The sequence below is a fragment of the Barbus barbus genome, assembly GCF_936440315.1.
Source record: "Barbus barbus genome assembly, chromosome: 11".
NCBI classification, from domain to species: Eukaryota; Metazoa; Chordata; class Actinopteri; order Cypriniformes; family Cyprinidae; genus Barbus; species Barbus barbus.
In genome coordinates, this window is record NC_136739.1 from 9181670 (window position 1) to 9196549 (window position 14880).

The 14880-nt window shown below is 37.4% G+C and overlaps 1 protein-coding gene across 1 annotated transcript in view; it reads right to left on the reverse strand.

The window, feature by feature from the left end:
- Nucleotides 1-14880, reverse strand: part of LOC306876649 (mitogen-activated protein kinase kinase kinase 20-like) — a 63940-nt gene that overhangs the window by 28971 nt on the left and 20089 nt on the right. The window contains exons 8-10 of the mRNA XM_079427984.1: nt 13590-13676; nt 13426-13500; nt 185-291 (exon numbers count right to left, since the gene is read on the reverse strand). Of these exons, the coding sequence (XP_079284110.1) occupies nt 185-291; nt 13426-13500; nt 13590-13676 (269 nt within the window). The remainder of the gene's footprint in view (nt 1-184; nt 292-13425; nt 13501-13589; nt 13677-14880) is intronic.

The window sequence follows — 14880 nt, forward strand, 5'->3', positions numbered from 1 at the left end:
AATGAACAGTATTATATTATATTATATTATTGACATTTTTTTCTTTAAACTTTTCAGTATTTAAACTTCATTTGAAAATAAAAATGTGCATTTTTGTGCAACAAAGTAATGCAAAAAAAAAAAAACATGGCAGGCATATGATATTGATATTGTGCAGCATGTAGTCACTGGTGAGTTACTGTACCTCCACTCTGCTTTATTATGCAGGAAAGTGTTGCACTCCTCAGGTAAGTGACTGTCGTTCCACATGGACTCCAGCGTGGCCAGGATGTGTTTGAATAGCGGCCTGTCCTACAACAGAATCACAACAACTTCATTAAAACATCAGCACTTCCAACAGAGCATTTCTAACAAGCTGAACTCTTCTAAAAAACACATTTATAAATTGATAACTGGCTCAAAAATGAAATCTTACCTGGTCAATAAAACCATACTCAAATTTGATCAATGAACAACACTACATCAAAACACTCCCTAGTGAAAAAACTAATGAAAAAGAAGTAGACTTTAGCATACTTTTAAAAGAGTTCTTCTTATGGAAATAATATTAATTGCAATTAAGTTCAAATGTATTATAATTTCATTTTCTATTAAACTCAATTAGCTAAACTTTAGAGTGATTTAATGGCCCATCTGGGTAGGACTAAAGTACATCTTTATGTGTAATTTCATAATTACTTCTATTGTCTTTCAAATATGGTTAAAGTACTGCTGAATGTACTGACAAGTTTTACATTCAGCAGTTTTACAAGTGTTTTATGTTCGTCAACACATCAAATTAAGTGTACTTCTTTAAAACATGACAAAAGATCATTAAAACAATGGTTTAAAATGTATTTTAAAGCAAAACTTTTAATTAGACATTATTACAAAGTTAATTAGCAAAATTTACAAAAGTGCACTTTAAGTGTGTTAGTCATAAAAGTATCTATCTTTAACACTTAAGTGGCCTTTTTTCATTAATATTATAATATCTGAAAGAAAAAAAAAGAAAAAATACTTTTAAGGTTCGAAGTACATTACAAAGTGCACTTTCAGTTCAACTAAATGTGATTCTTTTTCACAAGGGCTTGTAAGGTTGAAGCAGTTCATACAGTCAGTAGGCCGTGACACATTAACAGCTTTTTCAATTAAGCATTCGTACGCTGTCATAAACTTAATAAATGGTAGAAACGTCCATATGATACTGTGTAGCTGGGTGTTATTATACTGTTCTCTGGCACAGCCGCGCTCTGTGAGTGACAGGCAGACGTCAGCGCCAGCAAATGTGAATTTATGAAGCTCACTAGAATGAGTGTGAGTGTTAAGAGGAGATGTGTGACCTGACAGACTAAAACTGAGAGGAAAAAACAAGCCCTGGAATGAACTTTGATTGGATGAATTAAAAATGTCAAGATAAGAGACAGTCATATATTAATAAAGACAGCGGTTATTAATGTCCTGACCAAACAGCATGTCTTATTTATTATTCATGCATTAATGCATTTCACTTTAACGCGGAGTAAATACCAGTCTACTTAAGCACTGCATAATTACTGAATTAGAATACTACAACATATTGCTAATGCTTTGTGATGTATGTAATTATCGTAGGTTTATTGTATGTTTGTATAAAATTTATACTGTATTTGCTAAATATGATCTCATAGTGTAAACAGACTATAAAAAGAGTTGGTTCACTTATTTCTTCAGGTGTCGTTCAAATCCTGAATGACTTTTTTTCTTCTGTTGAACATTCAAAATATTTTGAATCAATATTTTGTTGGTAACCAATCAGTTTTGGTAAACACCGACTTCTACTGCATGAACAAAATATGTTTTAAAAAAATCTTAATGTTACACAGAAGAAATTAATTCATACATGTTTGGAACACCAAAAGGGTGCATCAAATTAAAAATTATGTTAAAAAAATTAATTAATTAATAAAAATTCAAGGGAAGTGTTTGGGTTTTATTTAGTCCAGTGTTGCCAACTTTTATTAAATGACTTTTCAGATGACTTTTGCTATTTTTTTTCAGTCTGGTTCTCATGAGAGCTCCAGGAGATTTGGTTTGATGCTCCCACTGCACATAGTGTGATCTATTAACCCTTTCGCACGTGAGTTTAAAAATCGTTATTTTACAATGTTTAGCCTTATTGTTTCCATGGCGACGCGTCATGCTCGTCATGTGACACACTGCAGTCACAATAACCTGTATGATACATGGATTGCTTTTATTTAGTTTTTCCTTTTTTATTCAAAATATTCACATACATGCTCACTATATTATGAAATATCTGATATTCCAATTCTGAAATATATGCAAGTAAATGTATTTGGTAGTTTAAACACTTTTATAATGACCGTGTTAGTTGATCTGTACCGGGTGATGGGTGCCGCCATATTAGTTCACGCTGAATCCGAGCTGTGGGATTAACACCATGTAAATTCATCCTCTCCTCCCGAAACACATTAAAGTAAGTCTCCGGTAAACTGGGAGAAGAGCAGAGGTGGAAAGAGTACGAAAATATTTTACCTAAATGAAATTTTACTTAAGTACAAGTAAAAGTACCAGTCTAAAAACTCTACTCAAGTAAAAGTAAAAAGTAGCTCATTTAAAATTTACTCAGAGTAAAAATGACTTAGTTACATTTTAACAGTGGGAGGGAGGCAACAATGGGATAGGCCAAGGGTGTCAAACTCAGTTCCTGCAGGCCACAGCCCTACAACAGTATAGTGTTACGTCTCTGATGTAAATTTAGTCTAGGATTTGAAAGAGGTAACATTAAGATGACATATTAAAGAAATAAGCCAGGGAAATGGATGGCAATGGAACACGTGACACAAATTACACCTCAAGAAATTTTTATTGTTCCCAAGAAATCAGTAGTTAATCAAACAAGAAGGGAAGTTAAAGTGGCGCTTAAATAATAAAATAAAAATAACAAAAGAATCCCACATACTAACTAATTCCCAAATCCCCATAAACTATTAAAGTAAAGATATAAAAGAAAAAGTCTTCAACGCCAAAAGCGTTATAAACTACACTAAATATACAAAGCAAAACATACAGGAAAAGCGCACACTAATAAACTAATGGGTCTAATACATCAAAGATCTCTACGTGCGGGTATGTAGATCACGTGACTTACTAAACTCTTCCACTCCTTCCTTGTCTTCCAAACCAGCGACAAGCTGACAAAACTAGCCATTAACAACGGAGGTTATGACTAAGACATTAACAAGACATTACCAAAACCATTAAAGCTCTGAAACTATACCAACTAAAGTGAGCCAAACAAAGCGCGCAACACACATTCTGCGGATGCGCGCAACAATCACAATCCCAAAGCGTCACCCACTTCCGCTCTTCTCGCTGACGTTCTCCTTTTAAACCTCTCGGACAAGAACGTGATTGGCAAGAGAAACATGTCGTCATAGTTGATTAATGATGAATGACAGCAAAGATGGCCAGTAGAATCCAAGCAAGGCGGTACCTAAGAGCATGAGTGTAAGAACAGCAAAAAGACAAAAAGGAAATAACAGCACAACAGGTCGCAGACCGTAACACTCCCCCTCTTAAGTTAAACTTTATTAAAAAAAGTTTATACTCTAGACAACGCGTCCGCGAACACATTATCAACCCCCTTTTTATGTCTAACCTCAATATTATAACTCTGGAGCAATAAAGACCACCGAGTCAATCTTTGATTTTGATTGTACATTTTAGACAGAAACACTAACGGACTGTGATCCAAGTACACAACAACTGGAAGTATGCTAGAACCGACATACACTTCAAAATGTTGTAGAGTATTAAAGCTAGAGTTTCTTTCTCGATTGTAGAATAGTTTAACTGATTTTTGTTAAACTTTCGCGAAAAATAACTCACTGGATGAGCTATTCCTTGTTCGTCTTCCTGCAAAAGGACAGCTCCAGCTCCAACATTACTTGCATCCACTTCAAGCTGAAAAGAACGTTCATAGTTAGGAGCTTGTAGAACGGGTGAATTGCACAAAAGCGCTTTCACACTTTCGAACGCAAACTGACACTCAGCATTCCACACAAAAGATTTCGAAGGGCTTAACAAAGAAGTGCGAGGACTGACCACAGATGAAAAACTTCTACAAAAACCTTGATAATACCCAACCATTCCCAAAAATCTTCGAAGTTCTCGTTGAGTATTAGGAACAGGAAAATCTAAAATAGCCATCACCTTAGCTTCAACTGGACGAACTTGACCGTGCCCCACCTCTTTGCCAAGATAAGTTACTGTCGCTTGACCAAATTCACACTTGGCTAAATTAAGTGTTAATAAAGCTTATGCCAAGCGCTCAAATACCATACGAAGTGACTTAATATGTTCCCTCCAATCTTTGGAATAAACCACCAAATCATCCAAATAGGCACTACAATTTGCACATCAGTTAAAATCATATTAACAAGCCTCTGTAACGTGGCTGGTGCGTTTCGGAGTCCGAAAGCCATCGCAGTATACTGCAGAAATGAGTCAGGAGTAACGAAAGCTGCGATATTCAGAAGCTTTAGAAGTAAGCGGGACCTGCCAATAGCCTTTTAGCATGTCTAACTTGCTTACAAACTGTGCAAGAACAACATTGTCAACACCATCCTCCATTCAAGGAAGTGGATAGCTGTCAGGCACAGTAACTGCATTCACTTTCCTAAAATCCGTGCAAAATCTAAAAGACCCATCCGGTTTTGGCACTAAAATACATGGTGAGCTCCAAGGACTACAACTTGATTTTGCGAGACCATTTTCCAACAAATAGTCAACCTCCTGACGCATTACTGAACGCTTCACATGATTAACCCTGTACGCATGTTGTTTAATTGGTCGAGCCTCTTTAACATCAATGTCATGGTGCAGAACATTTGTCAATGTTGGCACACCCTTAAACAAGCATTCAAATCTGAAATAAGCTGAATAAGATAATTTTTTTGATATTCCTTCAAATTCAAAAAATACGAGGAAAGATCTTTTAATATTTCAGAATTCATTAATCTCACAGTAGCTGGAGAAACATTCCGAAAAATTATTCTATCATCTTCAGAATTTGAATCAGTTACAGGTGTCATCTCAGTTACTGCTGCCACTTAAATAACAGGAGATTCAACAACCTTAACAGCGTTTGTCTCAGATGATACTCTAGCATGATAAAGTTTCAACATGTTCACATGACAGATACGCGTCTTACGTTTTCTGTCAGGAGTACCGATCACATAATTTGTTTCGTTAATTTTCTCTTTCACCTCATAAGGACCAAAGAAACGAACAGAAAGTGAAGATCCTGGAACTGGTAAAAAATACGAGAACAGAGTCTCCAGGCATTAAAGAACGTGTAACAGCCTTTCGGTCAAAGTTACGTTTCATTCCTTGTTGTGCATTAACCAGAGATTCTTTAGCTAACGAACAAGCTTTATTCAATCGGTCTCAGAATTTTGTCACGTAGTCTAGTACATTTGTTTCTGCACCGACATCATTTCCTAAAATTTTGTCTTTCTATAAAACAGGAACCACAATCTGATAAGAAACATCCCAATCAGAACCCTGCTTTGGTGATACACACCACTTTCGAAGCAACAAGCCCTTGTCAATAAAATAAGCATTCTGCTTAGTCTTAGCCAGATCAGAAGACACAACGGAGTTAAAAGCGGTGATGAGAGTTTCATCCTCTTTTTGTGCAGAAATGAGTTTCTCTCGTGACACTTTTAAAATCAGTGAATCTGAATCAGTCAACATTTCTTGAGATTGATCCATTTTCTTTGGTTTAAGCACTTCAAAATCAAGTTATTTCTCTCCACTAACTACAGCAGGAAAGAATGAGTCACTCAACTCTACCTCTTTCGAGTTCCGCAATTGCGCACGGGTAAAGACATGAGGATAAATTTCACCAACCTCATTTTTCACACAAACTTCTGGTTTGTCCAAGACCTCCAACAAGGGCATAACTTTCCCTCCAGCCAAATCATTTCCCAATATGAAATCAACCCCTTTCACAGGCAACGAAGTAAAAACAGCAACTCGAACAAACCCAGTACACAAGTCACTTTGCAAATGCACATTATGCAAAGGCACTTTTACACATCCCATCTCAATACCTTGTACAATTACACTGGAACTACATGAGGTTTCATCAGAAAACTGCAACTTATTCTCCACCACAAAAGATTGCATCGAACCAGTATCCCGAAGAACCGTAATTTCTTTTTGCTCATTAGCATCTCCAGAAAAAGAAATTAGACCTTTAAGAATAAACACTCGATACGTCTCTTCATCACCAGAATAAACAGCAGAAGTTTTAAAAGTTTGTCCTAAACCTACTGACTTCGATGGTAATTGTTGTTTTCGTTTCAACAATGAACAATCCACAACAATGTGTCCTCTTTTGTGACAATAAAAACACTCGCAATCCTCTTTAACTCGCGGTGGATTAACTTTTGAGCGCACAAAATGCACTCCAGGGACATCAGCAATTGGTGGCGAATTTTCCGAACGCGTGGATAAGAAAACATTTTTATGAGTTAAAATGAATTCATCAGCTAGCACAGCTGCATATGACATCGAAGTTACCTTTTGTTCATTCAGATAGACTACCACTTTCTCAGGCAAACAATTTTTAAATTCTTCAAGTAAAATTAGCTCACGCAATGAATTAAAATCAGTCGCTTTGTTTGCTGCACACCACTTATCAAAGAGGGTACTTTTATCTCGAGCAAATTCCACAAACGTCTGGCTAGAAGTTTTCTTATAAGCTCTGAACTTCTGCCTATATGCTTCAGGGACCAACTCATATGCACGAAATATGGCAGACTTTACAGAATCATACTTCAGACTCTCCTCAACAGACAATGTAGAATTAACATCCAAAGCCTTGCCTACCAATTTACTTTGAAGTAACAATGACCAAACTTCACTAGGCCAACGAAGTGATGCAGCAATCCGTTCAAAAGCATTAAAATATGAATCTACTTCTGATTCTCTGAATTGTGGAACAAGAGCAATGTGCTTACTCACGTCAAAGTTGGAGTGGGATGACTCAACCACTCTGCAGGGCTGCAGCTCTCCAGAAACTGAGTTTGACACCCCTGGCATAGGCCTATAAATCTCAAATTAGTTGTTTTTAATTAAAGGAATCAGTTATTTAGAATAATAAGACATTTGGGCTGTTACCAGACAAATTAAATCAGTATAAACAAAATTCATCTTTGCAGTGCAGAGGAAACACAGAAGCTTCATCTGAAGTGGCATTTAGATGTATTTACACACTGTTTAATGCAGGGCATGAATGCATTTAACCTGCAGTTACAAACACAGAAATAATGTTTTGATATATAAGACATAAAATGTTTACTTCTAATTTGAAATTATATATAAAAAACATCAAAAGACACTTTAAATACGAAATTAAAACCGCCAGTAGGTGTCACCAAGTCACTGTTAATAAGTGAGTCATTGCGACTGAACCGAATCATTTAAACAGTTGATTCATTCAGGAACGAAACACTGTCATGTTGCTCAGAGATGCAAAACAGTGCTGTGGCTGTGTTTGGAATTATTTTTGTTGTCGAAATAGAGCAAAAACAGGCAATAAGGTGTCTAAAACGCGTCTCTTAATTAATTTCTTGATTATTGAACTGTTGTAAAAAAAAAACTATATGCAATCATGCTGATTTTTGGAGAAAAACGGCACTCTTCGTGTGATATTGATTTACTGAATGAAATTATATAAATATACATTTTCTGCACCTATATCTTCAATTTTGTGATATTGAACAATATCAATTTTGTGATATAGAACAATTACGATATTATCGCAGACGATATCGCACACCCTGCACCACTGTCTTTTTGGCTAATTTGTGCAAAAAACTTTTGCTAAACTGCCAAAGCTTCATTTTAACCACCAATGCAATGATGCAAGTATTTACCTTACCTCTACATGCTTGCAAAGGGGTGATGTTGAGATTTTATAAGCTGCTAGTTTGATCTCCCTAGGCAAACACAGCTTACATTGCATCATAGTGCATAAACATGGCCAGGGGTTGACTTCATTTCCTTTGAGTTCAACTTCAGCAGAATACGACGGGGTTTGGTTTTCAGCTGGGTCTGCACCGCTAACACCTGTCTTGTTCGTCAGCCTCTTTCTTGTGATTTTAGTGCCAGTTTGTTCTCCTGCCCATTACAGGTGCATCTCAAAAAATTAGAATATAATTTTCATTATCATATTCATTTTTTATTTTATAATTTATTTCAAAAAGTGAAACTTTCATATATTTTAGATTCATTACATGTAAAGTAAAACATTTCAAAGGTTTTTTTGTTTTAATTTTGATGATTAGAGCTTACAGCTCATGAAAATCAAAAATCAGTATCTCAAAATATTAGAACATTTACATTTGAGTTTCAATTAATGACCATCCCTACAGTATAAATTCTGGGTATCTCTTGTTCTTTGAAACCACAATAATGGGGAACACTGCTGACTTGGCAATGATCCAGAAGACGAACATTGACAGCCTCCACAAAGAGGGAAAGTGTCATGACAAAGTGGGAGGAAGCAAGTTGGCGAGTGAATAAGAACTTTATTAGTAAAATAAAGTTCGATGAAAGACAGTGCACAGTGAAGATCAGCGGTGCAGGGACCTCGATGGACAAAACAGAATGAATGGTGGTGATGAGACGGATCCACAGGTGAAGAGTGAAGTATCCAGACGAGGAACGAGAAACACAGCAAAACTATACGAACTCCGACAATGACACCAGACAGCAGCACAGATCAAAACTGACGACAGGAACAGGCGAATCTGTGAAGACATCAACAAACGATCTGACAAAGGCGAGGAGAACTGGTGAGTATTTAAAGGTGCTTGAATGAGCTGCAGCTGGCACTGCTAATGAGCCTCAGCTGAGGCGCTGATCAGCGATGATAACTCGGTCACGCCCACACGCACACACACGTCACAACAATGACACGGGACGAGAAGGAAGCAAATTAATTAGTGAACCGTGACAGAAAGTCACAGAGGGTCATTACTGAAAGGTGTGGCTGTTTACAGAGTGCTGTATCAAAGCATATTAAATGCAAAGTTGACAGGAAGGAAGAATTTGGGTAGGAAAAGGTGCACAAGCAACAGGGATGGCCGCAAGCTTGAGAATACTGTCGAGCAAAGCTGATTCAAACACTTGGGAGAGCTTCAAAAGGAGTGGACTGAAGCTGGAGTCGGTGCATCAAGAGTCACCAAGTTCAGACGTCTTCAGGAAAAGAGCTACCAAGCCACTTCTGAACCAGAGACAACGTCAGAAGCGTCTTACCTGGGCTGTGGAGAAAAATAACTGGACTGTTGTTCAGTGGTCCAAATTCCTCTTATCAGATGAAAGTCAATTTTGCATTTCATTTGGAAATCAAGGTCCCAGAGTCTGGAGGAAGAGTGGAGAGGCACAGAATCCATGTTGCTTGAAGTCCAGTGTGAAGTTTCCACAGTCAATGATGATTTGGGCTGCCATGTCATCTGCTGGTGTTGGTCCACTGTGTTTTCTGAAGTCCACAGTCAACGCAGCCATCTACCAGGAAATTTTAGAGCACTTCATGATTCCTTCTGCTGACAAGCTTTATGGAGATGCTGATTTCATTTTCCAGCAGGACTTGGCACCTGCCCACACTGCCAAAGGTACCAAAAGCTGGTTCAGTGACCATGGTGTTACTGTGCTTGATTGGCCAGCAAACTCGCCTGACCTGAACCCCATAGAGAATCTATGGGGTATTGTCAAGAGAAAGATGAGAGACACCAGACCCAACATTGCAGATGACCTGAAGGCCGCTATCAAAGAAACCTGGGCTTCCATTACACCTGAGCAGTGCCACAGGCTGATTGTCTCCATGCCATGCCGCTCTGATGCAGTAATTCATGTAAAAGGAGGCCCAACCAAGTATTGAGTGCATAGAAATGAACATACTTTTCAGAAGCCTGACATTTCTGTTTAAAATATCCTTTTTTTTTTATTGATCTTATGTAATATCCTAATTTTCTGAGACACTGAATTTTGGGTTTTCATTATCTGTAAGCCACAATCATCCAAATTTCAAGAAATAAAGGCTTAAAATATTTCACTCTATGTGTAAGGAATCTATATAATATATGGGTTTCACTTTCTGAAATGAGTGACAAAAAATATTGACCTTTTTCACGATATTCAATTTTTTTTAGATGTACCTGTATATACTGCAGTAGTTTCCAGGGAGTGATTTTTTTTTTTTTTTTACTCTGTATTTAATGTGTTTTAAAATGTAGCGAAGTACAATACTTCAAAATATACTTAAGTAAAAGTAAAATTACAGATTTTAAAAATTACTTTAAAAAGTAGAAGTACACAAAAAAAAGCTACTCAATTACAGTAACGCGAGTAAATGTAATTCGTTACTTTCCACCTCTGAAGAAAGAGTAAACTTTAAAGTTATCTACACAATCTGTATATGATATCAATAAAACTTGTCGTCAGATTATATTTGTAAGGATCATTATTGTTGCTTGATGATAGACATCAGTGCTTTAAATGTATGGTTTTGCTAGTACTTAAGTGTATTTAAATGTCTGAAACCTAAAATAAGCATTATATGGTTGAAAACACTGAATATTTCTGATAATATAACAAGTGACGCATGAATGTTCTAATCACACCGGTGTGATCGTACGTGCCAAAGGGTTAAATATACCTATAAAACATAAAGTAATTAATAATAGTAATAATAGTATTATTGCACTTTTATTTATTTTTTTATATAATAATTTAAAAAATAATACATAAAGTGTATATATAAATAATACTATTATATATTAAAACATAAAGTGTGTATTAAAGGGGTCATATGATCCGATTTAAAGTTTTCCTTTCTCTTTGGAGTGTTACAAGCTGATTGTGCATAGATACGATTCCTGAAGTTGCAAAGACTAAAGTCTCAAAACCAAAGAGATATTCTTTGTCAAAGTTAAGACTCTGTCACGCCCCCCTAAAACGTCTCGTTCCGACTTTTTTTTCCCCACTTCTCCTAAAAGAGTTTATACTGTTTCGGCTATTAAAATAGTTCAGTTTTGTGTGTAATGGCAAAATTATTATATTCCGTTTTGTTTTTTTATTAAGTTAATTTAGAAAAACGTTTGGAGCATTTTTGTTCGTTAAATAGCCTATAAGGTTTTTTTTTTTTTTTTAAGTAACGACCAAGCGGTCAGCTGCATGAGCTGATCATAGCCTATGTTTGATAAATTTAGCCTTCTCATATCATCACGACTTGCCTAAAATAAAATCTGTAGCTATACTAAAACAGTTCAAGTATATAACAATGTTTAAACGTTAAACCTGCGCTATAATAATAATGTGCGCTAGCCTATATATATCTCAGTTTGTGTGGAGAGTGGAAGCTAAAGCGCGCTCTGCAGGACATGGAGGCACCAGCTTTGCATTTTTTTCAGTGGGAACAAATTAAAATAGCCTACGCCGTCATTTATTTTTTTGATAAAGGTAAGAGTAATACATCATTTGGACCTGTAAAGGGTCTACTTGTATTTGTGTGCACTTGCAATACCAACAAAAGGTAGTTCTTTTATAAAACAAAGAAAACAAACAAGATGTGCTTTCTGCCGTCTTGAACAGGAGCGCTTCACAAAAATTAACCGAAGCTGAGCGAATACATGCCTCACAGACATGATAAATATATCTACAGAAATATTTAAATTATTACTTAACGAAATAAAAAAATCGAAAATTATTATAATCTTAATCATAATCAATAAAGATGCATTTCTCTCTAAAGGAAGGTCTGGAAACCCAAAACAGGCCCGATGCCCGGCCCGCCTCTGAACTATGATGTGGAAATTGGCCCGAAGCCCGGCCCTAGAGGCGTAAAAAAGTCAGGGCCCGTCGGGCCCGGGCCGAAATGCAGGGCTCTAGTGTGTGTGAGAGAGAGAGAGAGAGAGAGAGAGAGAGAGAGTCACAGCGCAGCGTTATTTGTGTGTGTGTGTGTGTGCTCGCGTGTGTGAGAGAGGGAGAAACGGTCACACAATCGTGGCTTTTGTGCAAACACATACGAGCATCATCACTGTGTCTGTCACGCGACTCTGTTCCACTTTCGGGCTTGAACTGATGGTGAAAGTAAGGACATTATTTACTGTCTTCCTTTACTATAATTGCGAAAGCTGAAGCTCGCGATTATGGAAAGGGGCGTTACATTTCTAATGCGGCTTGTGGTGTTCAGCCAATCACACTGCACTGTGCCAGCTGGCCAATAAGAGCAGACTTCACTTGTCGGAAGGAGGGACTTTGTAAAAAAACGAAGCGTTTGAGAGAGGCGGGGCATAGAGGACCTACAATAATGTACAGTTTTTGAAAAATAATATGTTTTTAGAACATTAAAACATGTCAACATATGTATTCTGTTACACCAAATACACAAAATAATGATCTTTAAAAAAGCATCATATGACCCCTTTAAATTAAATTACAATTATTTTATAATACACTTAAAAAAATACAATGCTAATACTTACATCAGCAAGTTTTTATTTTGGCAGGTTGCCGGCAAGTAAGCATGTTTTATCGGTTTTAGCGCAGCCAAGAGTCAGTGAATGAATGAAATGTAACAGTTTTGCGTTTGAAATGGCAGCATATAGCCTAGATTTATGCTTTCAGTTTGAATATAAGTTTTACAGTATTACAGTTAGCAAATCTAAAAGTGAAGTGAAAGTGAAAATGACATACGGCCAAGTATGGTGACCCATGCTCGGAATTCGTGCTCTGCATTTAACCCATCCAACGTGCACACACACAGCAGTGAACACACACACACACCGTGAACACACACCCGGAGCAGTGGGAAGCCATTTATGCTGCGGCGCCTGGGGAGCAGTTGGGGGTTCGGTGCCTTGCTCAAGGGCACCTCAGTCGTGGTATTGAGGGTGGAGAGAGCGCTGTACATTCACTCCCCCCACCTACAATCCCTGCCGGCCCGAGACTCGAACCCGCAACCTTTGGATTACGAGTCCGACTCTCTAACCATTAGGCCACGACTTCCCTTAAAACAGTGTGATTGTGCATTATTTATTGACTTATTATTATATATTACTTATTTACACAGCACATTTTTTATTTTGGTCATGCATGTGCACCTATGCACTGTTTATGTGCTCCCCAGTAAATGAAAACAGTTTTATTGGGAATTTAGCTGTATTAAATTACAGTACATCAGCACATATAGGAGGAGAGAAGCAAACAAATGAAAAATACTGACACTAGGCAGACAGTATATAATTAGCCAATGAAATCATCGTAGTGACATTTAGCAACTTTTAGAGAAGACTTTAGCTGCTTCTGTGGTCATCTATGCCATGGCCTAAATTACACATCAAGGTAAACGTGTATTTGTTGTCTTACTTTCGGTTCTGTCACCCAGCAGCTTCTCATCAGACAGGCGAAACTGGCCGGGCAGCTACTGGGAATCGTCAGCCTCTGCAAAACCCATGAAACATGTCATAAACCACAGTCAAAACTGCTGCAGACACTAAATCAGTCACACAGCCGATAGAAACTCCCTTTACCTCGTTCTTCTCCACCACCAACCAGGCCACTTGCAGCCCCTCCTGACCTTTGAAGGGAATTTCACGAGTCAACATCTCCCACAGGACCTGAAAGAAACCCACGTATTATTCACAGCTATATGATAAAGAGAGCTATCTGTGCCAAAGCATGCCAGACCCAATGCATCAACCAACTGACTACACAGTGCATCCACACAATCAAAAGATTATACTTTGGACCTAAAAAAAAAATACTATAAATTTTTACAGCCAAATTTATTAGGTTTTCTCAAACTATATTGATGGTTTGGTTCAAACCTTACATTTTGTTAATATATTAATAAAAATTTGTGCTGTCAAAATTAATAACGCAGGCAATTAATTTTTTCAGTTTAACGCGTTAAAAATATTTAATGGCGTTAACGCAGGGGCGGGGCTAGTCTCAGCCTCAGACGTCACGCCCACGGACTGTTGGCTAAAGGTCTGATGCATATGGCACACTTATCTGGAAACACTTCAGGAGTTTCGAAGTTGTCGTCGGATTGGTAAGATTATACAGGATTTCCGGGAGACATGTGTGTCGCGTTCTTTAACGTTCCACCTGGAAACAAAGATGCCGCGATGCCAAACCCCCTCACGAAAAAGAAAGCTGTCGTGTTTACAACTGACGACGAGCGCTTATCAGGGTCAACTAAACGCTGGATTTTCAAAAGTGTGTGAAATATTTAAAGTTTGCGGCATATCTTTAAAATACGTCAGAGAGTTTCTGTTATTGTGGCGACATTTCCACGCCCCAAAACGTGACGCTGAACGAAACGAACTGTGATTGGTTGTTTGACATGTCTGTCATCTATTCCAGACCTTCAGCCGTCAGTCTTCCGGCGCGCGCTGTAGCCTTTACCATTTCATATCAAAGCGCGAAAGAAACGACGTGCATGCAATGATGTGGTCAGTTAAGTCATGAAGGCGATTAAAGCTGCCTTAAAATATGCATGCATGTATTATATGTTATATATAAGTGATATTCAAGAACATGTCTCTGAAATGGACAGTTTCAAAACTGTCCTAGAGCATCCAAGCACTGTCTCCCTCATCTAGCACACTTGATTCAACTCGTCAGCTCATTAATAGAGACTTTAAGAGTTTGATAACTTTATTCAATTTCTGTATATTTCCTACTTGCTGAAGGGCACAGGTAGCTAAATATGATATTTGTTATAATATGTTTATGTGAAGATTGTTTAAAGTTCACTTAAATTAGAAGTTATTTTATTAATGTCTAATAAATATTAAAATCGATAGCTCTCAATTA